The 25,293-nt window shown below is 39.4% G+C and overlaps 1 protein-coding gene and 1 long non-coding RNA gene across 5 annotated transcripts; one reads left to right on the forward strand and one right to left on the reverse strand.

Moving 5' to 3' along the window:
• Positions 1-5,214: 5,214 nt before the first annotated feature.
• LOC117946537 lies at positions 5,215-21,297 on the reverse strand. Its single transcript, XR_004657050.1, has 3 exons — positions 21,014-21,297; positions 12,691-12,695; positions 5,215-5,226 (listed from the first exon to the last, which is right to left on the reverse strand). It is a non-coding gene; the product is annotated as an uncharacterized LOC117946537 (long non-coding RNA).
• tcea3 (transcription elongation factor A (SII), 3) lies at positions 11,187-22,547 on the forward strand. 4 transcript variants are annotated; one of them, XM_034874757.1, is made up of 22 exons: positions 11,238-11,458; positions 11,663-11,748; positions 12,181-12,243; positions 12,372-12,477; positions 12,586-12,676; positions 13,883-14,389; positions 14,469-14,582; positions 14,860-14,961; positions 15,056-15,124; positions 15,235-15,339; positions 15,478-15,546; positions 15,986-16,045; positions 16,207-16,275; positions 16,381-16,449; positions 16,532-16,594; positions 16,668-16,742; positions 17,582-17,742; positions 17,918-17,974; positions 18,106-18,260; positions 18,372-18,518; positions 21,767-21,838; positions 22,174-22,547. In XM_034874757.1, exons 3-22 carry the CDS (start codon positions 12,223-12,225, stop codon positions 22,180-22,182), a joined length of 2,121 nt encoding a protein of 706 aa, XP_034730648.1. In that variant the 5' UTR covers positions 11,238-11,458; positions 11,663-11,748; positions 12,181-12,222; the 3' UTR covers positions 22,183-22,547. The 4 variants fall into 4 exon arrangements, with proteins under 4 accessions (XP_034730647.1, XP_034730649.1, XP_034730650.1 ...); XM_034874756.1 differs by lacking the exon at positions 11,663-11,748 and having other exon boundaries at positions 11,187-11,458; XM_034874758.1 differs by lacking the exons at positions 11,663-11,748; positions 13,883-14,389; positions 14,469-14,582 and having other exon boundaries at positions 11,187-11,458.
• The last annotated feature ends 2,746 nt before the right edge of the window (positions 22,548-25,293 follow it).

Below are 25,293 nucleotides of genomic sequence, written 5' to 3' on the forward strand. Positions count from 1 at the left end.
ACACACACACACACACACACACACACACACACAGGGGGAGCCAGCACTGAGCATTCCTGGCATTACAGCCCCCTGACAAACAATCCTAACTTTATCCAGTGAGCCTTGCCAACTGAATGGCTGCAGTGTGTAGAGTTTATCCCCTGAGGGGGGCAGTGCCCAGCCCGATCCTCCACTCTGTCCCCATCCAAACACTGTAATGTCTGAGGTGCAACTGTCAACTCAGTGTCTGCAATCCCAAATTCTTTAGTTTTTGCAAGTACACAAGTGGCCTAAATATTTTTGTACGTTTCATTTCATAGTTATTCTTATTATTAAAGTACCAGATGGCCTTTCATGGTCCTTAGATTTACACATCAAAACATGTTCATAAATTCTGCCAGATACATAAGCACACATGTCTGCTTTTACAAAGGAAAAGTCAGTTAGCTGAGATCAGAAAGATTCAAGAGCAGAAAACAACATCCGCCTTGTTCGACTATAAAGATTTCATGGGAAAACTACAGCTCAACACCCTCCACTCTGTGGCAACTACGATTACTAAGTACTGCCTGTTTTTTACTGTTACACAATTACTCACTCACACAAACAAACATGTATAAACTTTGCATTAGGCTACAGCCATGCCACAAGATTTAAAAGTAATATTTATTATTACTAATATTATTATTACTTGTATTTATTATTTATTAAACCACTAGGGCAGAAGTGTTTAAATTAATTGTAGACTCCTTGCAGTATCAACACAGGAACTAAACAGAGCTGAATTAGTTCAACTTTTGTGCATTTCTGTCTGAAGCAGTCAGATTCACTTGGAAGGAATCTCTTCACATGGGTAGGCACTTTTAAAGACATTTTGAACATGTTTAGAGGCTAAAAACACGTTTAAAACATGCCCTGTTCAGGCCCGTGTGTTGTTAACTCTAACAGGAGAATAACCCGGTGTTGGCAGCACTGATTGTTTTTGTTTTTCTCTCTACTGACAGCACTCCAAATTTGCAAACAAAAGAGCTATATGTTGAAATTGACCGGAATTCTCCTTTAAACAGTGTGTTTGTGTTTAATGTAAGCTGCAATCATTAGCGTGTTCGACAAACTAGCTTACTGCACCACAGTAGTAACAATGCACTTTTTCCAATGTGCATGTTATTAGCTAACTTGATAATTTTGTGGTATTACTTGTGATGTGAGAAGCCAAGACGCTAGTATTTCAGAGTTTGGAGCAAGGGCGTGACTTTGGGTTCAACATCAGGGGAGTTGAGATCTCCACTTACGTGCACAATTTTCATTTTGAGCTCATCAAAGACTTCATTGTGCCTTCTCTGCAACAAGATTTGGTGCAAATGTCCTCATTTATGCAAAGAACATTTTAGTAGGGTGTTGTTTTTGGGGGGGTGCACTGGCCCATTTTGATTATTGGGGGCGGGTTGTAACCTCCCCATCTCCCCAGTAAATTACACCTAAGGTTTGGAGTAACAAAAGCGGCCCTAATTCTAAAATTGTTTTCTGTTGTTAAAGGAAAGTCATACCGTCTGAAAGTAAAAACATTAAATCCTACATCTAATCACTGGGTTGCTTTGCTTTGGCATAAGCCAAAATCTATTGTCAGTAAAGGCTGAAAAAAGATTGCTTTTATTTACTTCTGTGTGAAATTTAAGATCCATTGTTTAAAAACTTCCTTTGAATTTGGCATGGTACATCTGCTACTGTTCTGATTGGAAACTGTATTGTTTGCTGTGCCAGATGTGAAAGCATGACAGTCATAGCAACAGTGACTAAGGGGGTTTGTGTAGAACAGGTTAGCTTTTTCTGAGTTTAATAAGGACTTCTTGTGCGTGTTGACTTAAAAGCAGAGATTAGTGGATTCTTGATCCTCTGTTTTCAAGACCAATAATTATTTACATGACAATTTTATCTTTTACATGACACTAAATAGACCTGGTAACAAGTGTTTTGTCAATAGTAATGTTCCCTTCCAGGATATATCCTGAAAAGTAATCTGCTTTTCTGAGGCGCGCTTCAGGTATGGATGTCAAGTGAAATCCTCCTCTGGATCTTTTCTCACCAATGTGGATCCCTTCACCAAGGCCCTTTTCTCTGACTGCCCCCTTCCTGCATTCCTGGAGCTAGTCAGGAAGTGTAATGTTGAGAGAAGGGCTTAATTGTGCTCTTCATCAACACTGCTGGAGAGAAGATTGTTGAAGATCTCCATTTGGGGTTTTAAAGAGATGGGTGATGGCGTTGAGTCAAGTTTGGGGACTTAGGGCCAATCTGATGTGGGTTTATTTACTCAGGGCCCAGTAAAAGTAATTGATCCACATTTTGAGCTTTCCAAGTTTTAGAGCTGCTCTTCCCCCTACCGCTGTCAGATGGCCCCCACAATCACCTCCTGCTGTGAGTGACTGGGGTTGTTGGCCACCTACCCACTGAACTAGCTGAATCTGGTTATAATAACTCAATGGCTTTGTGTTGATTTTAATCCTAGCTAAATCATTAAACCCTCTATGTCTTGATGTTGCTCCAAGGTAATTGGAGCACTTTTGAGAATGGCAATTTCCCCACTCAAAACCAACAACTTCTGTCAAACTGCATTTTTCTCCGTCTGCAACTGAGATCAGATGGAAAATGAGGCCTCTACACCACATATATCAATGATTTGTTTTGCCAATGTAAATTTAATTTTCAGCTATCAGGGAACTGTCAAAAAGTTCATGGCAGCCTCCACAAAAAATGTGCGACTTTTCCCCCTCTATTTCAGATCAAAACTGTAGACAAAAGATCAGTACTGTTATGAAATTCAAAGTCACACAACCCTCCTTGCTAACAGATTTTGACACTTTATTGTATACACTGCTGTCAAACTATCTTTTGTGTTGGAATTCAGCAGCATTTTTAAAATTAGAATATACAAATACATCCATGTTCACTTCAGCCCAAACATTTAGCAACTGAGTGAACATCAAGAGAATTTGCATTTTAACAATCTTGTTGAAGCACATTTAAAAATAAACAACAAGATAATTGAACCAAACCAAATGTTTAACCTGGGTGATATATATACTGGATGGCATACAATAATCCAACTCCCAAGATGAAAACCTTTCTGGTCCATAGCACGAACACATTGGGTTTTTCTATTAATTACTTGAATGCATTTCCAAGCATTAAACCATGCTTGTTAAACAGACTGAGGGATGGAAATACAAGCATGTGTTCCAGCTCTTCTGTGGATCATTTTTATTCTTGTAGTGTCAGTCAGCTTTTATAATAAGATATAAAACTGAGCAGCTTCCTTTTCTCATGAAATATTTGTTTCCTTCTACCAAAAGATTTAAAGTTTATTGTTAATGGATGTGGCGTAGGCAGGACAACCCCAGGAATAATATTCAAAAGAACGATTTTCCTTCATGTGATAGGCCCCGTAACTTATGATTAACTTTTTTTTTTAAATACCCAGCTGGGGCGGTATTTTCTTAATAATAAAACAATCACATATTTCATATCTTCAGCATGGCGTGTTTCCTTTGGTCAGTCTGCTGTATGCTTAAGGCTCTATATTTTCCAGTCATTGGTTTTATCCTGACCGGCTGGACGTGTAGCACCAGAAAGTGCGGATTTGGACAACCAGCTTGGGTCAACACTTGTGTCAACCGCAATATCAAAGATTTCCTTTCCTTTCCCTGAGAATGAATTTATCAAATTTGGGCATCTTACAGTAAAGCACAGAGCACTTGAGGCTTCAGTGTGTTTCAGTCTAGTCAGCCTGTTTCCACTAAGCTCTCTAATTTTTCTCCTGCAAGGTTTTCACTAATAGTTGACTTGATTTTTATATAAAAAATAAAAGAATTTAGTTTTACATTTTTAAGTTTTATCTGTCAATTGCTCTCAAAGAGAAGTGATCTTGCTAATAGTACCTGCTACTGTCTCCTGTGGTGTTCCCCAAGTACCCATCTTAGGCCCCATTTTCTTCGGACAATTTCTTTCCACTGGCCTATTTGTGTTTACATTTTTTTTTAGAAAATACAACATTCCTTACTGTGCAATGACAACACATGGCTGAACTTGACCTTCAGTCTTTTTTCAGTTGTGTTGAGGTTGTTAAAATACATCCTCTCTGTGAAATAACAACAAAAAGGTTGAGCCAGGGGAGACGAAAAGGCAGCTTTGGGCAGCTGTGGCTTAATGGTAGAGCGGTCACCTGCCAATTGGAAGGTTGGCGGTTTGATCCGTGGCCCCGCAGTCCAATATCAAAGTGTCCTTGGGCAAGACACTGAATGTCAAGTTGCCCCAATTGCTACGAATCAGAGTGTAAATGTGTTTGTGCGTGTGTGAACCTTGTACGGCAGCCTCGGCCACAGTGTGTGAATGGTGAATGGTTCCTGCACTTCTACTGAAAGTGCTTTGAGTAGTTGTTAAGACTACTGCTATATGCTGTAAATACAGACCCTTTACACAAAATATTGATGGAGTTACATATGAGTGACATGGCCCTGCTGAGCTGTACAGTAGCAGACAACTGTAACCTTTGGCGTTCACCAGAGTGATTTACTATGATAACCTGACTTCCACAGCTCCATGGGCACAGACACATTAATAATTTGAAAAACATTGCTTTTCCTCATCTTTATCATCTTTTTTTTGTTTTCTTTCTGCTTAGGATATATCCTGATCACTGTTTTTTTCTAATTCAGATTCAACACCTTTTCCTCTAGACTGCATAGTGCATCAGCAGTCAAAGATAAAATAAATTGAGGAACATAGAACATTACTTAACGACACAAATGGAAAATGCAAAGTATACGTTGTTGTCATGTGATCTGCTGGCAGTAAGTCAGCGCAGATGAATGTAGACATCCTGTCCTCAACTGAGACAGCTCCTCTGCTCTGAAACTTCCTGGACCCCACATAGACAGAGAGTATCTGTGTGTTGACAGTCAAATGAACCAGAAACAAACACACACAGCATCCTTTTCCCATCTCCTCCACAAGGCACATTAAACACACCCACAGCATGCACAATGCATTAGTATACTTGTATCCTGACATCCTCGCTGGAGCCCTCTTGGTGATGACATCACCCATGAATTAACAAGTCTGCTTGTCTTGACCTTGGTGTAACCTCCAAGGCCATCAGGAGGCCTTTTTTTCAATGCAGCTCTTGGACCAAATTCCCTGTTTTCTTTGGGCTGTTGCAGTCTCATGTGGTAGTAATAAATTCTCCACAAACTTAAAAAAGAACTGCAAAGATGTTTGGATAGATGTTTGAAGACTTCTTTTATTTTTAGTTTCCCATAAGCTGTGCTTTCTCTTTTGGATGTTAATTTTTTGTTTTTGTGCCTGATCTCACATTTGTTTCAGATACTCCCATGAATCCAGTCAGGGAAAGAAATGTACAGTACATCAGTAAATGGACAATGTAGAGAAAATATACCTTGATTTTTTTTTTTTGGCCAGAGCCCAGACAAATAGTAATATGCTACCCAAAATGTTTTATTCACCAGTGCTGTGGAACATTTCAATCAAATAAACCTTCATCAGGCACAAAAAACAATAAAAATGACATCTGCAACAGGTGACCAGACATACAGTTAAGGCCATTGGCTGCAGCTCAAGGAAACCATGTATGCTCATTCAGTAAAAGTAAATTATCGGTCAGGTGACAACAGCTGGAGCACAAAGCAATATGTCAGTCAGACAAACCCCCAAGAGAGATGAAAGTGCAATGCCTGGAGCTACACATGAGCTGTCTAGTCTTCAGCATATTGCACATATTGAGCCCAAAGCTACATCTGAAGGCAGAATCCCAGAGCCAGGGACTTTTTTTTTCTATTCTGCTACAGAAAACATGGTTTAGTTATTCTTAGAGGCCGGCATTGGTTTCTATGTTTAATCAGATCAAACAAAAAATATGTATGCTGTTGTCCTCTTTAATATATGGCTTTTTTTAAATGGATTGTCCGTAATGAAATACATTTTTAAAACTTCTCAAAATACATGTTTAGTCCTTTTAAGCGGTTCACATCTCCTGTGGTTGGTAGACTAAGCACCAGAGCATTTGAATGATGCTAAAATATTGGCCAGTGACATCATATTTATTTTCACAGGTCTGTTAACTTACTATTACTTTGGACTGTCAGTTTAACATGAAAGGTCAGAGTAAGTGTCATGGTCCCAACAGCAGTGAATTCTCCCAGGTTGTTGCTAAGGAATGCCAGATTTTTGTCCAGCCATGTGGATCAGGTGCAAAAGCTGTATACTCTCACAAGACATATGTGAATACGCTGCTTTGTGGATGTTCAAAACTTGTAAAAGTGCCTCTGTGCATGCCAGAAAAGGGTACTAAAAATCAAATTTTCCATGTACAGGCGTGTTGTTGTCCTTAAATTGCAAAAAACATACTGATGACTGATATTTCTGAGCTCACTAGTATTGAGGGACACACATTTCCAACAGAGCCCAAGCAAAGTTGATTTAATCTTAAACTAAGCTTACAAGTGTGGTACTTCTGTGGATTTAGATTCAGCTTTTTGCACAATGTCTAGAACTAACTGAGTCATTCAGGAGTGACTGAAGTTCCTACTTCTCTTAAAACACTCTAGTCCCTGTACATCTCACCTGTGCAAAATCAGATTCAACAGAAAGCATTACAAAAGCTGCTAATACAGACAGGAAAGGTAGATGTTGCAGGTTTTGAGCTCTAATTGGATTGCTGGGCAGTTGAAATGGAAATTAGAGTAAGAGGGGATTTACACACTAACACTAACTGGGCTGCTGGCGTAGGAACTCGTCTTTATCAATAAGCACAGCTTGATCTAAAGACCTTGTGCAATGTGATGTTTGTAAACAGCTAGATTGATATGGCAATGAGTGCAATTGTTGAATTCTATTTATTTTTTATTGTCAGTTGTCTGGCTCAATCAAAGCACAAAACAGTCTCATTCAGATCTTCTTTTTAAAGGATTTTTGTCCTTTTCAGTCTCAAGCCAAAGGGGTTATGCGCTTGTTTGTCAGCATAAAGCTGAAGCTGAAGCACAAACAAAGAGAGCTCAAAGATCAAATCGCAGCTTTGGGAAGAACCACAGGATCTTTCTGCAGACGTACTACACAAATGACTCAGTGCCTGTCCAGTGTGCAAACGTGCAATTGACAGTTAGGATAAGTTATGATACATATTTTACATATCACTTTCCAGCAATATTCTGCCTTTACATGCATGGTTGTGATATTCACTGTAAAGCTATAGGGTGAATAATTTTCCTCGTAAACTGCAGTTCAGCTGACTATACACTAAATGTCCCTTTTGTAGTCAGGAATGGGGTTAAACATCTCTTTCTCAAGTTATAATTCCGATTTAGTTTGGTTAGTCATTTAGTTATTTTGGTTAGATTATGTCTAACGGTGGCACCACCAGTTATTTTGGTCAAAGGCAGCCTAAAATAGTGGCACCACCAAAACAGTTTTGGATATGGCAAATTTAGTGTGTGAATGTGTGGCAGTAAATAAAGACTTACAGTAGAGACAGCTGAAGACACAAGGATGTTCTTAAAGTCTTTGGGTGGTCCAACCTCTCCGGGAGATTCAGTCTACTTTTTGCTAGTGCCAACACCAAACAGTGGTCATTATTAGCACACAAACCAACCCCACCAGGCTGGGATTACCTGGCAGCCAACTGCAGATGTGAACGTCTAAACAATTCTCCCACTCTGTTTTGACATGCTCTATTACAGGCTCTGCATTCTGCACCGGATCCAGGAAAAAAGATTGACAGCAAAATGAAATCATTCATTTTCTGGTCTGATGTCTTCCAAAATTTGCCATAATTGCCCAGGCCTGGCGTCTCTGGTCTGTGACTGGCAGGGACACCAGTGCTGGGCGAGGTGCATGCAGAGGAAAGTAGACCAGTGGATGTTCCCTGTTGGATCTGGTTTAACTCTGTGTCTGTCAAAGCATGTTGGAAGTACAGTTCAGCACTGTAAGGGGTGTGGGACTACTTTCTTCTGTCTGCTTGGAAAGCTCGACCAACACAGTCAACCTTTAACTTTTTACAGCACTCACAATCAATTACAATATATGAATTGATGTGGTCAGACCCCAGAGACTAATGACAGACTCTCAAACCCAGCAGCAGAGGCTCAGGGTACTTCAGTGCAGTATATGGGAATGTACACGGATGCAGTTATGTAACCACGTAGAGCCTGAGTGCCACCAGGAATTCAGAGAGGGAAGATCCACCAACGGCACAAAACATCAGGGGGCCTATTCCTGTCAGCTGTCTCAAGGAATAACACTTTTTCTTTTATGTGTTTGGTTTTCTAACATACTGTATGTACATCCCTTTAAACGTAGCAAAGCCACAATGCAAAAAATACTTGGTTATAAGTAAAAGTCCTGCATTCACAATTTTAAAAAGTAAAGGTACATTCTTATTAGTAGAAAACTATATTTAAAGCTGCACTAATCAATATTTTAATATCAACAATGGATTAAATGTTTGTGTGTAGCCTAAAGGGAAAAGAATCGTTCGTAGTGACAAACCCACATATATAATTATCAGCAACCGTTGCTCTCCTAGTCCTTAGTACTACAGAGTGGTTTAGTGTCTTTCAGCTCTTTGTTTTGGCTCCAATGTACCTGTCCACTGAACACCACCCGCTCAGCACAAAACAGCAGCCAGCAGCCACAGTTAGTGATGGGCTGGTGAACATCTAGAGAGCAAAAACAGAGCTAAAAAAGAAAGAATATTAGATTTATGTTCATCAGGTAGACATTAATCTCTATAAACAGATATCTGATTATGCAGGCAACTCTGCAACACTTTGGTATAAGTGTTCTGGTTTTGTGTGTAGTCTCTTTGTTGTCCAAGTAGGACTGAACAATCGTGTTTGAGCCGGCTTTGGTTGCATGCAGGTAAACATCTGTGTGAAAAGCAAAAGAGGTGGAACGCATCGGCTGTCATCTGACGTTGCTTTAGTTTTTTATTAGTTTGTAATATATTTATCTGCATTCATACGCAGACAGGTGTTTATAGAGATGTTGTCTTTCACCTCCATCCTTGCGTCTGAAGTTGCTAATTGGACCCGGCGCATTAAAGAGGAAGTCTTGGCCTGGATTTCCGCTGTCTACAGTGAGTGTGTGAGTGTGTAAATAAGCAACTGTTTACTAACAAGTGTCAAGTCAATAAATATGTTCACTGTGTAAAGTGTACTGTTTATGTCCACGTTGTAATTGCAGCTTGTGTCTGCTATACAAAAAAAAAAAATGAAGCGATCAGACAGTTCAAAGGTCAGAGGATGCAGCGGGGGACGCATCTGTTTTTTTTTCATCTTCTGCTTCTTCTGTTCACGGCCCCAAACCCAAGGGTTTAGTACACAACATTTTAAGGATCTTGCGGGTTAATCTTGATCACTGGTTCTTCCTCCTGGCCTGCTTCCTCTCTTACCTCACGGGTAGTTTTTCCACTTCTCTAGTTGGCCGGCTCTAACTCCACCAGCTAGACACTCTGCCGTACTCAGGCGGAGGCGGCGGAGGGGTTATAACCTCAGCCTGTTGTGTAAGAGCGTTGTAAAGAGATAATACTCTTTGCTCAAGACAAGCTTTCAGAGTGTACTTTCACCTGCCATCATGAACAAAGCTATCTTCAAATCCATGGAACCACATACAAGAGCGTCACAGTTTGCTGTTAGATTAACAGGACGTGCTTCATATTTTAGGGTTTTAACTGTTGTACAAAAAAATCCACACACTTACACTTTACCTTTAGGGCAGACTTTTAAGTTCTCCAGCCAATACTGTTCTGTAATGATATACAATTATGTTAGAGAGCATTTCTGTCTACATAAACCATCCATATAAACGGTTGCTGTATGTGTAAGTATCTAGACAGAGAAATCCAAACCAATTAAAACCTCCAACCCTTCATCCCACTGATATTTGATCTAACTTCAAAAACAGACTGTTGTGACTGGCATCTCTCATGTCCTTCACTTCCCACAGCTGGGGAGACATCCCACAGTAGAGATGTCTTTAAGATCTGAATTGTAGTGGGGCTCCGTTCCCAGTTGACTGTGGGAGTAAGCCTTCATGCCTTTCAGGAGTGGGAGTGTGTTTCCCCTGGAAGATATGAAAATGTCTGCAAGTAGTTGCTTCCAAGAAGTTGTCAGAGATTATAGATAAACAATTTTTTTTTAACAAGGACACAAAGGACCTTGTAGAAAGCACTTGCTCGAGTAATCTCAAGTAATTTCCTCCTCTGAATGTTTGTTTAACTGACCTCAACTAACTCAATGTGTACACTACGAGACTCAAAGGAAGACCGTGAGCAGCACAGACTCGCGCAATTACAGGCTCAAGTTATTTTAAATAATATCATTCCAGTTCAATATGATCATTTAGTATCACTTCAAATGCCTCTGCATTCTTTTGTAAAACAGCTCCTACAGTCTTAACAGTCAAACTTTAAAAAATAAAATGTTTCAGAAAAACAGATTTCTTGAAAAGAAGTGGACAAAATACCACTGAAGAACCTTAATCTTTATACATTCTCAGTGTGAGGACAGCTAGCCTGCATTGAGAGATTGAGAGAGAGAGAGAGAGAGAGAGAGAGAGAGAGAGAGAGAAAGAGAGGTGAACGGAGGCAAATAGAAACAAACGTGATGGTTGGTGCAGGAATCTCAAAAGTGAATTCTCATGAGAGGATCTGATCAATTGGGCTGTGAAGTTGTGTGAAGTTCCAAATTTATATCACAGCACCCCCTGGTGGCGAACACATATTAACAAATGTAGGAACTTTTTTTTTCTTCAACATAAATAAAAGTGAAAATGCTGCCTGATGTTTTCATCTATACACAGACTACAAACTTCAATGGCTTAATTTTTTCTTTATACATCTTTGTTATGTAGAGCTGCAGCTGTGAGTGAAGTACTAAACATGTAGTAGGCATGGACTGTGATCCAGTGTCAGGCTGAACTTTGGCACAGCTGCAACTGGCACTGGTGTGCAAATAACTGGTGATATGATGCAGCCAAAACAATGGGGAGAGCATTTCAGTCGACAAACTATAGAACCTATAAGAATTATGAGTACAAACGAGGAAGTATTCAAATAGTCTGACACTATGATATATTTTTAAACGAATCACCTTGAGAATTAGATATTGGTTTTGTGCCATGTGTCCACTTCACCCCCTATATTTAGTTGTTGTCAATGTCATGTGTCGTGCAGGTCAGCTGGGATCCTGCAGCAGGACACGCCTCTGGGCTGAATGGAACACGCGCCGTGCGAAACGTCCGACTTTGCAGCGGATCCAAAATTGTTTTGACCAGAATTGAGGGATTCTAACAAATATCTAATCGCTATTATTTTAGTCTTTATAGTCGAGTAAATGCAGCGATGACGCGGGAGGAGGATCTCATTCGGATTGCAAAAAAACTGGACAAGATGGTGTCTCGAAATAACACGGTGAGACCGTATTTTGACACCGACAGGTGGCGTGTTGTCCTGCCACCTCGTGCAGTGTGTGCAGAAGGCCCGTAAACGCTCTTCTTAAAAAAGATCCTCCAGATTTACGATGGCAATAAGTTTGATTTCGTCTGAATCGGTGTATCGGAAAAGTGTGCACATTTGTAACATGAGCATGACTGTACTGTAACAAATGGTCAACAGGTGTTTGGCGTGGGTTTCCAGCCATTTCGCTCGCAATCGACCCAGAGTGGGCAGCGCTATTTGGGTCAACTTTAGTCAACACGTCGGCAAGTTTTTGCTGGTTTTGTTATTGTACGGGGACTCATGCAACAGAAAGTAAACAACTGTGTGTGTGTGTGTGTGTGTGTGTGTGTGTGTGTGTGTGTGTGTGTGTGTGTGTGTGTGTGTGTGTGGTAGTATCGTAGTCAGTAAAATCTAAAAACTACCTATGATTTCTAGAATGAAGCAAACAATCAGAGAACTTCGCATGCAGTGCCTGTTCTGAGATATTTATGGAATCAATATTTGTATAAAATAATGACGCATATTTAAAAATACAGAAGTGAAACTGTAACTGCTCACTTATCAGTTTGTGGTTTCTGTTTAGAAATATGCTCATTTGCGATCAAATTATATTTCTAAACATTGTTGAAAAGACAACAAAGTTGTCAAGTTGAAAGTCTAAACGAAGTTGGCCGTTGACTGTGTTGTGTGTGCAGGAGGGCGCCATCGACCTGCTGAGGGAACTGAAAGGTTTCAATATGACACTCAAACTTCTCCAGGTAGGTATCGTCCAGTGTATAGTTCATACTGGAGTACAATGAACTCATTCATAGTCATACACCAACATGACAAATGAGACAACAACATGGTTTTAAAAGCTCACGGTGTACATTTTGGATTGTTTTAGGAAACAAGGATCGGCATGTCTGTGAACAGTATCAGGAAGCACTGCACAGACGAGGAAGTCATTGCCTTGGCAAAGATTCTCATTAAAGACTGGAAAAGACTTCTAGGTACTTAATTTTAATACACGACTCACTGAGTTGTTCATGCAATAAATACATCCATGAAGTGAATGGTTTGTTGATATGATTTCCCCTTCCACGCAAACACTCACACAGACTCTGAGAAACCATCTGAAATGAAGAATGGTTTGGATTCCAGTAAAACAGTCATGTCTCCAAACCGCTCCCCCTCTGAGACACAAAGCAGGTCAGTACTTTAACAGCTGCTCCACTGAAACTCTCACAGCTGACATGATGCTTAACACAGAAGCAGAGGCAATCGGAAACAGAGTGTTGAATGTGACCTAACTGCTTTAATTTAATCTGAAGTTACATGGAATTGGGATGAAAATGCAGTTATTCTGTGAAATGGTGAGATGTTTGTCATATACACATCACATTGCACTACACTACACCAGACCTATAGTTTTTGCACACGTTTATGTATTATGAACGTTGTCCAAACTACTGCAGGGGTATAAAAATTACCTGCCTTGTTAAATAGCTCAGCCTCAGCAGCTCTATCAAAAAGCAACTATGTAATGAAAATTGTTTGTTTGCCATGTCATCTTTAAAATGACTCTATTTTCCAGTAGAGTTTTCTACCCGCTGACAGCTGCAAATTTACGTCATTTAAGTGTCCAAACAAAGACAGCGATCAGCACCAGGGACAGTGATTTAAAAGTAGAATTCAAAAGAATCAAAATAAAACGATGAAATAAGCCTCATTTCATGTCCGATTTTCTAGCAACACACCATCAAATGTATCCATCTGTTCTAACAGGTGAGGGATGATGTAGAGCGAGCCAATCAGTCATTATTGTGAATTGAAGGGGTTCAATTTGCAATATGACCTGCCTGTTCTGCTGCTTAATACATGGCTACTTACTAAAGATATCAATATTTTGACACAAAAATGTTAATTTAAAAATGATTTTATTGATATAAAAATGGTCCTCCAAAAAACTGTGTCCATAACGGTGGTCTGTTATTTATAGCCACTGGATATAAAGCACTAGATTCTCTTCTAATGCCCCATTCTGACTGGAATATTTTCTGTAGGGTAGGTGGGGGGGATTGCAACATTACTTCTACTGGTCAGAGATTTTAATACTGCACATTTTTTTTGACAGCCCAAATTACTTGGTGTTTGCTTATCCTGTGATTTAAGTTATTTCTGTCGAGGCATTAGAATTTTTACACACAAAGTTTGTGTGCGTTAACTTTGGTCAGCTCGGCAAACAGTGTGACAAGAAAGAAGTGAAGATCAACTTTATGAGACATAAAATCCTGCCAGCTTGTCAAATAGGCTCTTGGATTTATTTTTAATTCTGTCAGAGTGGGGCCTAAATTGCATTAGAACAACAAACCGAGTTAACAGAGGTAAAGATGATACTTGCTTTGTTTCTTTTAGTCACAGGACACTTGATGTCAAACCGAAACACGATTCAGATCCTGACCAAAAACTCCCCGATAAACACAGGAAAGAAAAACATAATGTTGAACACTTAAACAAAAAGAGACACACAGATGACCCAAGTGATGAAAAGCACCTTGAGGAGCCCCAAAATGAGAAACATCCCAAAGAAATCAGAAAAGAGGAGCATTTAGAAGAACCCAAAAAACAACGCCACGTGGAAGACGCCCAAGTGGAATTGAATAACAAGAAACAAAAGCATTTACAAGACCTGCAGAGTGAGAAACACAGGTCAGAACCTAGAAAAGAGAGACCGTTTGGAGAGCCGAAGAAGATGAGACACATGGAAGAAGTCAAAAAGGAAAAACACCCAGAGGAGCCCAAGAAGCACAGCCACACAGATGACATGAAGAAGGATAAACAAAAAGACGAAAGCAGAGATGAGAGACCGCTGACTGAACCCCAGAAAGGGAAACCTGCTTTTCACAAATCAATATTTGAAAGGTGAGACGGAGGTGGCTCAAACCTGATTACTAATCCTCAAAACATGCCACAGAGCTTCAGACTGAATTATTTATTGCAGGAAAGGAGTGATGGACAGCAATGTTCTGTATCCCACCCGGTTCCCCTCTCCTCCTCGACCTGATCGGCCTCCTCTCGTGGTCAAACGCCCCTCTGTGGTAGTAAAAAAAGACAGGTCAGGATTGTTAACTTGCCTGAGCTGAAGAGCATGATGGACTGAAATAATCCTGCATGACCTAACCGTTTCTGATTCACTCATCAGCCGTGACATTTGTTCCTACAGTTTTATAACCAGACTCATGGCCTTACAGGATCCCCACTGTGCATGGTGCATGCTGGGATGGGTCAGTCAGGAGTTGCCTTATTAAAAGGATTTTGGATTTAGCTCAAACAGCATCGGGGACTCTTGAGTCTTACCGCTCTGACCTGTACTGTTGTTGACATTTGTTCAGAAAGGACAGTAAAGACTCTTCTTCCCGACATCCTCTTCCTCATGCCTCTCAACCGAGCTCTCCGCCGGCTAGGCGACATTCACTGGAAGTGAAGAAAGAGAGGTCAGACGTGCTTCAATGCATGTTTGAGTGTGTTTCGGGAAGAGAAGTGTGAGACTTATGTGGAAATTTAAAGCAAATGTTCATTTTATATTAGGAAACTTACACTGGACCCAAATGCTCCATTTGCTCCTCTTCCTCTCCACCTTCATCCTCCTCCACCCAGGTCAGGGTCTGCATGCCCACTGTATTGCTTTACATTCATATTCACTGATGATAATCCTCTTTCATCATAAAGTGACTCAGATCAGCTCAAAAGGCTTTTTTTTCATTTAGAAAAGAGCCTCCTGACCCCAACGCCCCTCTTCCTCCACTTCCTCTTCACCTGCATCCCCCACCTGCTCAACCCAAGCGTCCCTCACTGGACGGGAAGAAAGAGAGGTCTGAATCTGAGTTCTCATTACAGGCTGCATGTAGTCAGTGCCTGGAAGTATCTGGGAGGATTATTCTGAAGAAATAACCTGTGATTTCATTTGGAGTTTTCTTCCCTGCATTAAATCTTTGTGTTGTTTGCCACAGCAAAAAGGAGTTGTCAGACTATAAACCTCTTCCGCAGAAGAAGACGTCAGATCACGTGAAGAAAGACAGGTCTGGGATATGGGAATTATTCCGTCTTTCATTCATCATTGAAAAAATACTTTTCTGTTGCATCTGGAGGAGAAGTAACCTCAAACTGTAATTTTTTTTTGTGTGTTAGTTTTAGATGAAATATTGACACAATATAGTACATGACGGTAATGCAGTGTGTAGTGCTGTTATGAGAGTTGTATCGGTGATAAAGCCTTTTTTCTTTTTACGTGGCTACAAAGGAAATACAGACTAATAATATTTGGGATGTTTATTGAACACTTTAGTCCATATAACAGGTAGATAGATGACATTTCAAAGGATAAACTGTCTCCCATCCTGGTATTTTAGGAAAGCATTCACATCTTTAATTAAAGCTGGTGTACAGTAACGTACTGTAAAAAGAACAGAGTCTAGAAGAAGATATTTTGTTGGTACAAATACTGTTTTCTTTTTGCAGGAAAGACTCATCGGATAGCAAAGTGCCTAAAAAACAGCCGGATGAAGCCAAGAGAGAAAGGTTGGCCAGTGATGAGTGTGAAAATGTGTGTTTAGCTGTGAAACATGAGGGTTGTGTGTTTTGACTCAAGCTTTTTTGAACAGTTTTTTTTTTTTTTTGCATACTTTTACGGTCTGCAAGTGAATTTGTTCGAGAGTCAAACAAATGTTTTCTTTTGTCAGGAAAGATTCATCTGACAAACCACCACTTCCCAAAAATCCCAGTTTGGATGTCAAAAAGGAAAAACACAGGTGTGCAGGAGCAGGAAAATAAATTCCCCGGTTCATTGCAGCTGAATTTATGATGTTGCCAACATATTGTGAAATTGATTGGCTCTTTCTCTTTTGTTTTTCTAGAAAAGACTCCTCCGACTCAAAGCCTAGCCAACCTGTTAAACGTCAATCAGGTGACTTCAAACCTGACAGGTAGGACTGGTATCCACTTCTAAAAAGAACTTAACATTCCATAAATCCAAATTTACTGTAACTGTGTCATTACTCACTGTAGGCGGGAATCCATTGATTCAAAGAAAAGTAGCCCACCCCCTGCAAAGAAGCTAACAATTGAAAGGTAAATTATTTGTTTAGTTTCACAAGTTTGTTTTAATGGAAAGCATGAAGATGATGTTGACTTTATATTACAGAAGAGAGTCTCACGGCTCTAAGACTTCCCTGCCTGGACCTCCACAGAGGAAGCCCTCTACTGACAGTATTGAAAGGTATCTCTTTATTTAAACAATATTCATGTCATTGTAGTTTGAGCTTTACAATGTATTCTGATGACACTTATGATTATTTTATATTCAATCTAGGTTAAGAACACTCATTTTAAGTGAGGATGGCCATTTTATGAAATATAAGATCAATAATAAGTAATTGGATGTTGCTATTTGGCACAGATAATTATGACATCACTCTCCAGGTTCCCCTCAGCTCGGCTAAGGAACAGTTTAACATTTCTGTTATTCTTTTGGTTTTACAGCCTGCAACTGTACTGTTTGTTTTAGTCTCAAGGCTCTCATCCGCCTGGCTTCCAGCAGCATCCAGATGTTTTTGCTGATAAACTCACCAAAAGATTCATAGTTTGCTACAATTTTTTTTCAGGAGAGGAAAACAGAGCTAAACAGAGGGAATATTGGTCTCACATTCTGCAAGTACAGGTGGCCAAAGACACAAAATCCAAGTCAATGCTTTTGTTATTCCTGCTGGATGTGTAAATCGCCAATTGTTTGCTTATATGTTAGCCATGTCCTCTTTATAAGCTAATAATATGTCAGTGTGTTTTGCTTTTCCCAAATGGAAAAAAATACTAATCATGGCTGCTTGCCGGTGATGAATGGGATTCAGTTGACACGTGGAAAGGGACTTAGTTTTGTCCTTTATATCTATTTAGTAAGATGTAATGTCAAAAAAGGTTTAAAAAAAATGCAATGCTTCCAAAACAAAACCACTCATTCAAATCCCAGGCTCAGTTTGGACGCCTCTCTTTCCATTCTAATCAGGCCAAACACACCAGATGTGACGCTTCACACACTTTGCTTTGTGTCCTTTTCTGCAGGAAGGGCAAAATTGATACCCCTAAAACTCCCACCACTCCGACCAGCCCCATGTCACCTAGCTTCAGTTCTGCCGGGGGTCCGTTGTCCCCTCACCTCGCTACCGGAGACTCCGTCAGAGACAAGTGCATTGAGATGCTGGCAGCTGCCCTGCGCACAAACGGTGAGGCTGATAGTTCACTTAACCACAGAGAGTAAACACTACAGCAGCTCATGTGCTTTAAATATACTGACAAAGTAACATACAAAAACAACTCCGGTGAAACTTAGGCACAATATTCTGCATAAGGAAGTGCATAGTTTATTAACATGATTTCTTTTTTTACTGGTCTTCACAGACGACTTCAAAGATTTTGGAACAAACTGTGACAGCATGGCTGCAGAAATCGAAGATCATATCCTTCAATTTAGCTGATTATTTGCTGTTGTGATTGGTTTGATTAATTAGCAGTTCATTCACTGATTATCCAAATGGAAGGTATCCTATTTGACATCATTACTGTGTCCCTTGACTGCACGGTCGCACATATCTACCAGGAGACAAAGGCCACTGATATGAAATACAAAAACAGAGTCCGCAGTCGCATCAGCAACCTGAAGGACCCGAAGAACCCTGGGCTACGCAGAAACGTCCTCGCAGGAAGCATTGACTTGAGTCGCATCGCCAGCATGTCTGCGGAGGTACCGAACGCTGCAACGGCGCACTGAACCATGGATAAACTCCTTTCATGGTGAATAGATTAGCTTTTATGTTCCTTTGCTCCGTTTTGTCACACGTCTGTCTTTTTGCAGGAGATGGCCAGTGACGAGTTGAGAAAGCTGAGGAACGTTCTCACCCAGGAGGCCATCAGGGAGCACCAAATGGCCAAAACTGGTGGCACCACCACTGACCTGCTGCAGTGCGGCAAGTGCAGGAAGAAGAACTGCACCTACAACCAGGTAAACAAGCCCTCTACATGTATATGTAGACACAGGTACAAACAATAACAACCTATCTATTTCACATTCTTAACCTCACGCTATGTTATTACACTAAACCTCCTCACTTTAAAGGAACACGCCAAGATATTGGGACTTTAGCTTATTCACCGCATCCCCCAGAGTTAGAAAAGTTAATACATGCTCTTCTAATCTCCGTGCATGTCGTAACTCTGTCTGACCCACCGCAAGCCTAGTTCAGCAACGATCCTGGAGGTAACTGGCACAGAATCAGAATCAGAAAAACTTTATTCATCCCGAAGCGACATTCTGTGTTACAGTCGCAAGAGTATATAGATATCAGAGTAGAAATATAAATAAAGAAATATGATTGTGGATATGTACGGTATTTACATAGTTAATAGATTTTCTATGATACAGTATTTACATATTTAAGGAGTTGTAATGTGAACAGTAATAATGAATAAATAGTTGCAGCAGAGTATTGCACACATTTTAAGCAGTGTTATTGCACAAAACAGATATTGTCCAGTTTCAAACTCACTAAGTAACTAACTGCATGTTGAGACAACTGGCAAATTGTGGTGATGCAAAGGAACTCTTTATGGTCAGATAAAGCCATTGGAAAGAACAGCGCTTTATAAATTGAACGAAATAATTGATGGGATGCAAAAATCTATCCTGGAAAAGGATTTGTGTCTACCTGAGAGAAAGTAATAGTCCTTACAGGTGGGATTAAAATATCTATAAGCCCCAAGCTGCTGGCCCACGATTTCAGAGCATTTGTAACCTGAGCCTGGTCCCTAGTGGCCTTCACGTTCAACGAGGCAATATTTGGGTCCCACACAGCATTGAAATCTGCACCAACAACAAAAGAACAGTCTGTTAACTCCAGCATTTGTTTGGTAAGCGTATTATAGAAATTGCCATCAAAAACATTAGGGGCGTAAGCTGACACAAATGCAATTTTTCTGGCACTGAATTCTGTTGTGGAGATCAAAATCCTGCCTGTATCATCTGACCACAAAGACAACACTGTAAGGGGGAGATTCCGTTTGACAACAATAGCCACGCATTTTGTTTTTGAGCTCGCTGATGAGGATGTAATTGTGTAATAGAATCTATTGACTGGTGTCCAACTGCACAAAATTAGTCTCCTGTAATAATGCAATTCCAAAGTGGTTCTTTCTTAGTAAGCCCAGAGTGCTGGCTTGTTTCATAAGGAGCATTCAGTCTGCCACAATTCCAAACTAAAAATGAAAGCTTATCAAAAAAGCTGTGTTCTAAATGAAAGTACATGTGGATATTGCTACTTCCACTTTCACCTCGCCAAATCCTCACAATAGTGCATCCAAAGTTAAGTCCCTCAATACACAAAACATGTAAAACACATAACAACAAAAGACGAGAAATTGATGCAGAAGGGAGAGAAGGGAGGCTAACATTCAAATTAAGTCTGTGATTAAGATCTGATACAGGGCAGCAACAATGGAACACTAGCCCATAAATACCTTGTTGCAACAGCAACTGGTTCCACACGATATTAACATAATTCGTCAACAGAAACAAGAAACACAAAACAGGAAACACTAGCCTAAAAGTGTCCCGGAGGCTCTCCTCGCCACAGCAGCAGGAGGAGGAGGACGGGGCGCAGCCCGGTTCACATAGTCCTCAGCCTCCGAGGCGGAAGTGAATGCTCTGTACTGGGAGTCTCTAGTCTTCAGTGTTGAAGTGTTCAGTGAGAATGGATAGCAGTTAGCTTGTTGACATTGTCAATCCCTATCTGTTGAAGCTGAGAAAAACGTGGCACGAGGTCAATTTTCTGTTTCTCCAGCAATGCGTCTGTATCGCCGCGTTGGAATTTTTTTTCTTATTTGCCATTCTGCTTCAAGTAACTCTTTAACGAGCACAAAGTGGTAAAATATCGGATTTGGAAGCATATAAAAAACTATTTGACAAATTTGGGCCTGGAGCTACACCTTAACCGTATACATACTGGTAACTATATTCTCAGAATGCGAAGAACTGTCACTGCCCAATGTGAGGAGAGTGCAGATTTGAGATGGGCATGCGGAACTTTGCGACAAGTAGCGTACAAGATGCTACCGAGAGACTTCTTTAATGTCAACCCAGTAAAAATTGACCTACTTAACTGCTGGCTACAAGTTAGCATCAAACACAACAAAGGCTGTCAGTTGAATGGTGTTTTGAACTAACGTTAGCAATCAATCAATCAATAATAATAATAATAATAAATTTTATTTGTAATGCACTTTACATTTAAACAAATCTCAAAGTGCTACAGTCAAGGTCATAAAAGCAAGGTAAAAACATCAAAGTAAAATATCAATAAATAGTGCAACAACATTTTTGTGCAAGGTTAAAACTCATAAGTTCTTATCATCATAGATAGCTACAACGTTATTGTTTGTAATGAGAAAAGTTTATTATTTTATGGATTTCACAATTTTTAGCATGATAGTATGCCCTCTGACAAGAACTGCTACTTGGGTGGATTGATTTGCTCGGAGCACCGGAGAAGCCCCTTGGATAGTTCGCCTGGAGTTTGCTCAGAGTTGGAGTAATAATCACTCCGCCGAAGTAGCAGTACTTTGCCTTCTGAGAATATAGTTCCCAGTATGAATACGGTTAGAAGATGGCTGTGTCTTATGTGACCTTGTCATTTGTACATGCTGTGACTATACATATCACAGCATGTAAATAGGAAAATGTTGGTGTTATTTTGTCACTTATTAGGAGCAGTAGGCTAGTTGGAGCTGGTCACAGAGTTAGATGAACTCATCTAACTCTGAAAAATAGAAAAATAAATCTTTAGAGAAAGAAAATGTATGTTTAAAGTCTTTAATATAATATGAAGGGTTATGCACAGAAGTCAGTGAAGGGGGAAGAAAACCAAAGGAAGGTTACATTGTGGGGTGTATAAAATAAATGTGTACTTGTTAAATCCCCCTTGTAAAACAGTAGGATTCCCTGACCTTTTCATAGGAAGAGCAGGCTATATTCTAGAGTTTTTTTCTCATTGATATTTTGTGTGTATGTTCAGTTATGAGAAGCAGGTAGATGCAGTAATTGTCTCTTTGACCGAGTTCAGAAGCTGATATCAAAGGAGTGGATGTCTGGTAACCTGTCTGTAATGTTGTTGTGTGTGTCTGTAAAGTCATGTACACAAACGTAAATGCAATGTAATGTAATGTGTGTGTGTGTGTGTGTGTGTGTGTTTGTTTTAGGTGCAAACGCGCAGTGCTGATGAGCCAATGACTACATTCGTGCTGTGTAATGAGTGTGGTAACCGATGGAAGGTAAGTTTTTTTCCCTGACCTTTGTTTTAATTACTCCTATCTTTTGTACTTAAAATTGATTAATAATACAGGCTCAATGTGTTTTTATTATTTTCATGACTATTAACATTGTAGATTATCACTGAAGCCATCAAAACTATCAATGAACACTTGTGGAATTATGTACTTAACAAAAAAGTGTGAAATAACAGTTTTATATTCTAGTTTCTTCAAAGTAGCCACCCAGTGATAATCTACAATGTAAATTGTCATGATATAAAGTTTGTGTGTGTGTGTGTGTGTGTGTGTAATATTGTAATATTATGTATTTTGTATTTTCTTCTTCTAAATTTCAGTTCTGCTGATGTCTTCCAGATGAGACCAGTTTTTTGTCCCAGCATAATGTACTGCATTTTTTTTCTATGATTGCAGCTAATAAGGTTAACAGATAATAGTGTCCTTACAATTATCACTTTTCTTACAGTTTGAGATTTGTAAGCATGAGCTACTAATCAGGGTTTGCTTTATGTGGAATTGAAGACTGAGCATAACTGTCAGATGACTGTTAACACATCGATACTGATTAGGGTGCTGTCGTGATGGAAAGACCATCCAGTTAATATGCTTTGCATACTACAGCAATTCACTTTGTAAATATCTAATAAACTGAATAAATCATCAGTACGATGGCTTTTTAAACTCCCGTTTTAATAAAGAATTTTGACAATCAGTCTTACTCAGAATCACTTCCCATATCATCATCATCTCATCATCAATGCCCTTTGGCACAGAATATACTGTTTGCCTTCATGTATGTTTTAGATTTCTTTTTGCATACTACCTGAGATTTTCTACAGTTTTTTAAATAATTTTAGTAAACTTGTAGAGTTCGACTAAACTGAATAAATAAATAAAAACTGAGCTTTGGATTTACAATTTGCATTACACATTACATTCCTAATATTTCAAGAGACCCAAGTTTAAACATACAATCGACATGCTAATAATTATAATTAATAATAAACTATCCATAAATCATTGCACTGATAAATATTCTGTCAAAGAAAGATGTTATTATTGAAAAAGGTGTAATTGCATTTGTGGTTTATTTTCTGTTGCACCACTGAAAACATACAGTAGATGGCAACAAGACACAACTTAATACACAGGCAGCATAGGTTATACTGAATCTTTTCTTTCAGGTTACTGATTACAAGTAAAGTAGATGCTTGTGTGTTACTGCCAGTTCAGCGGGTTGGTACAGCCAGAGCAATGTGCTGCTGAAGATTAACAGGACATTATTAGAGTCAAACAAAACAAACAAAAACAAATTCCGAAACATAACTAAATTTTACATACTTGATGAGAAATATGTTTGTGCTTTGAACAATGTGCAAATGATCCTCTATCAATTCTGTGTTTTCTGCAGAAATTGGACTGCACGAAGTACATTTGGTGTATAAATAATATAAAATGTGGTGGTAATGTGAGAAATATGGTCTGTAGAAATGATGGAAAGGAAAAGCTTCTCGGCCACCCTCTGGCTAAGTATCCACCATCTGGTTTCCTGTGAGATGAAACCACATTCATTTATTTCTTCTGCATCATTTCACCATTTTAAATCCTGTGCTGTTTTGCAAACAGCTCAGAAAACATCAAGACTGACTCTGTAATTCTACACTGGTGCACTGTTGTAATAATCATCATCCCTCTTTTGTCCTGGAATCTATAAGTAAGCAGAAAAGTATCACCTGAAATTCAATTTCAAAGGGACACATAAACAGCAGTATAAAAAAACTAAATTAGATCAACTGGGACTTCTAATTGATAATTTCACACGAGCAAGTATAAAGGAATATATCACTCACTGTAACAATTTGTTCATGGATCCTGCAACATAATTCACCATATTTCTCACTTAGTGGCAGCTGCTCTGCTCTGTGACAGCTGTGCCCCCCCCCAGAAAATAAAAGCTCTAACTATAACACTTCATACTATACTCAAAGTAATGCTCTCAAATACTGGCAACATGCAAATTAAAAATAATTATACGGTCACAGCAAATTGTCTTCAAAGGTCCCATGGCATGGTGCTCTTTGGATGCTTTTATATATATATATATATATATATATATATATATATATATATAAGAACGCATACTAAATTATGAGGTCATGTACAAATGCTCCAGAAGTGTTAATTTAGCTTTAAAGTGATGTGTTGGATTTGCAAGTTATGTCTGCATCAGGTCTAGGTCATTGGTAGTTTGCTTTCTGTTTTTCTAACAAGAGCTACAAATCTATACAGTAAATCTGCCGCTTGGCATGCCATGTCAAGTTGATCAAAGACACACTGATGTGAACTCAGTATAGATGTTACAGTCTCTCTCTTGAGAACATGTGCGCCAGCCCATCAACGACAGCCACATACAGGCACCGTCCAATCACGTAACTGCATCTGCTTCAAAACAAACAGACCTCAGGAGTTAAAGTGACTGTCAGTATGAATTCCTTTCACTACACGGCAGAACATTTGGACATTATTACATCTCGGTCAGGCATTGCTGGAATCTTTCCATTAAGTTCACGCTGCACTCAGTAGTGTGTTAATGGCAGGTTAAATGTTGCTATAATTGTGTCTACTTTGTCTTGAAAACCTAAAAAATTGAAAGTCTTAACAGGCTAGACTTTTTGAATACATTAATACCTCTTTTGGCTTCCGCAGCTCATACTGTTGGTATCCATAAAGCTTATTGCATTGTTGACTTGTGGAAGTCTTCTGTCTAAAATGTTTCTCTGCTGTGTTATGATAAGTATGTACCCTTGCAGTCTCCTGTTTTTGTTGCTGCTGCATACAGCCTCTCTATAAATGGAAATGAATCAGACTTGCATACAGTGTTCCCAACATACTGTATAATCAGTAAGTCAATTAAAACTACTAAATGCTTGAACTATTAATGTATAGCTGAATGTGCTTAGAACATTATACAGGTGTCTTGCTGAATATAAACAAACTTTTACGAACACTGGTGAGATTAATTCTCTGATACTTAAAGTTAATTCAATCACACCCATGTTCTACAATTTGATAGCCGTGCTGGATGCGTGTATCTCCAATTCCTTCCGCTTTCTTGTGTTGGAATTTTAAATGAACACTTTTGAAAGGAGATTAAGACTTTCTTCCAGTTTGTATAAATGACTGAATATAGCAAAGTGCTCGAAGCTGCAAATACTTGGAGTTTGAGCTCTGTAATCTTAGTTATGTGATTTTTTTCTGCCTCTGTCTAAAAGACAAACAAACAGTATTGCCATGCCAACCTGCTGCAAGGGAACATTATCTCCCCATGAAACCCTGCAACCCCAAAGCATTCAAACTGTCTTCTCCCTTGAAAATCGTGCTATCTCTGCACTCTAGCAACCTGCTGTCTTTTAACCTCCGCGACTGTCTCGTCATCTGAAAAGCTCTGAAATGTAACT

The sequence above is a fragment of the Etheostoma cragini genome, chromosome 6 (genome assembly GCF_013103735.1).
Source record: "Etheostoma cragini isolate CJK2018 chromosome 6, CSU_Ecrag_1.0, whole genome shotgun sequence".
NCBI classification, from domain to species: Eukaryota; Metazoa; Chordata; class Actinopteri; order Perciformes; family Percidae; genus Etheostoma; species Etheostoma cragini.

Excerpts from the sequence above, each read along its gene's own strand:
- tcea3 (XM_034874756.1), top strand. The coding sequence starts at position 11,390 with ATGACGCGGGAGGAGGATCTCATTCGGATTGCAAAAAAACTGGACAAG. Across the intron at positions 12,244-12,371 it reads TGACACTCAAACTTCTCCAG|GAAACAAGGATCGGCATGTC; the intron begins GTAGGTATCGTC and ends GGATTGTTTTAG. Across the intron at positions 16,046-16,206 it reads GATGAAGCCAAGAGAGAAAG|GAAAGATTCATCTGACAAAC; the intron begins GTTGGCCAGTGA and ends TTCTTTTGTCAG.